Here is a 1,491-nt window from a genome sequence, read left to right as displayed (position 1 = left end):
GCCTGATCCGCTCGGGCCCGTCCTTGTCAGGCCTGATCTGCTCGGGTCTGATCTGCTCGGGCGGGACTTGATCAATGTTGTGCTTGGGTCTGATCTGCTCGGGCCTGTCCTTGTCAGGATCTGATCTGCTCGGGTCTGATCTGCTCGGGCGGGACTTGATCAATGTTGTTCTGCTCGGTCCTGATCTGCTCGGGCCCGTCTTTGTCGGATCTGATCCGCTCGGGTCTGTCCTTGTCAGGCCTGATCTGCTCGGGTCTGATCTGCTCGGGCCCGTCCTTGTCGGATCTGATCCGCTTGGGTCTGTCCTTGTCAGGCCTGATCTGTTGGGGTCCTATCTGCTCGGGCGGGACTTAATCAATGTTGTTCTGCTCGGTCCTGATCTGCTCGGGCCCGTCTTTGTCGGATCTGATCCGCTCGGGTCTGTCCTTGTCAGGCCTGATCCGCTCGGGCCCGTCCTTGTCAGGCCTGATCTGCTCGGGTCTGATCTGCTCGGGCGGGACTTGATCAATGTTGTTCTGCTTGGGTCTGATCTGCTCGGGCCCGTCCTTGTCGGATCTGATCTGCTCGGGTCTGATCTGCTCGGGCGGGACTTGATCAATGTTGTTCTGCTCGGGTCTGATCTGCTCGGGCCCGTCTTTGTCGGATCTGATCCGCTCGGGTCTGTCCTTATCAGGCCTGATCTGCTCGGGTCTGATCTGCTCGGGCCCGTCCTTGTCGGATCTGATCCGCTCGGGTCTGTCCTTGTCAGGCCTGATCTGCTCGGGTCTGATCTGCTCGGGCGGGACTTGATCAATGTTGTTCTGCTCGGGTCTGATCTGCTCGGGCCCGTCTTTGTCGGATCTGATCCGCTCGGGTCTGTCCTTATCAGGCCTGATCTGCTCGGGTCTGATCTGCTCGGGCGGGACTTGATCAATGTTGTTCTGCTCGGGTCTGATCTGCTCGGGCCCGTCCTTGTCGGATCTGATCCGCTCGGGTCTGTCCTTATCAGGCCTGATCTGCTCGGGTCTGATCTGCTCGGGCGGGACTTGATCAATGTTGTTCTGCTCGGGTCTGATCTGCTCGGGCCCGTCTTTGTCGGATCTGATCCGCTCGGGTCTGTCCTTGTCAGGCCTGATCTGCTCGGGTCTGATCTGCTCGGGTCTGATCCGCTCGGGCAGGACTTGATCACTGTTGTTCTGCTCGGGTCTGAACTATTAGAGGCACAATCTGAGACGGTATACTTTACCACGTTGTGTGTCCTCTGGTACTTGATGTTGTCCCACCTTGTTGTGTAAAATCTTGCTGTACCATCTTGTTGTGGCATCTGTTGGTCCCAACAGATTGCTGATATCGCTTCCACCTGTCTTCAGTGTGATAATCCATTCTCTGTCTCCACTGTGTGTGTGTTTCCACCTGCTATAAATGGGAGCGATCTCCCTGGATCGGCACCATTTTCCTTCTTGACCTCGGTCGTTCCACTTCCCTCCTTCTGTCTTGTTCTGTCCTGTTCCT

General features: G+C 56.9%; 1 protein-coding gene across 1 annotated transcript in view; it reads right to left on the bottom strand.

The window, feature by feature from the left end:
- Window positions 1-350: 350 nt before the first annotated feature.
- MONBRDRAFT_11037 (uncharacterized protein) overlaps window positions 351-1,491 on the bottom strand; it is a gene marked incomplete at both ends in the record, with an annotated part of 3,190 nt that continues 2,049 nt past the window's right edge. Inside the window, one exon of the mRNA XM_001748738.1 lies at window positions 351-1,185. Coding sequence (XP_001748790.1) covers window positions 351-1,185 — 835 coding nt within the window. The remainder of the gene's footprint in view (window positions 1,186-1,491) is intronic.

The sequence above is a fragment of the Monosiga brevicollis genome, genomic scaffold (genome assembly GCF_000002865.3).
Source record: "Monosiga brevicollis MX1 MONBRscaffold_25 genomic scaffold, whole genome shotgun sequence".
NCBI lineage: Eukaryota > Choanoflagellata > Craspedida > Salpingoecidae > Monosiga > Monosiga brevicollis.
Note: the sequence above shows the minus strand (reverse complement) of the source record. Positions and strands in the feature narration are given on the sequence as shown.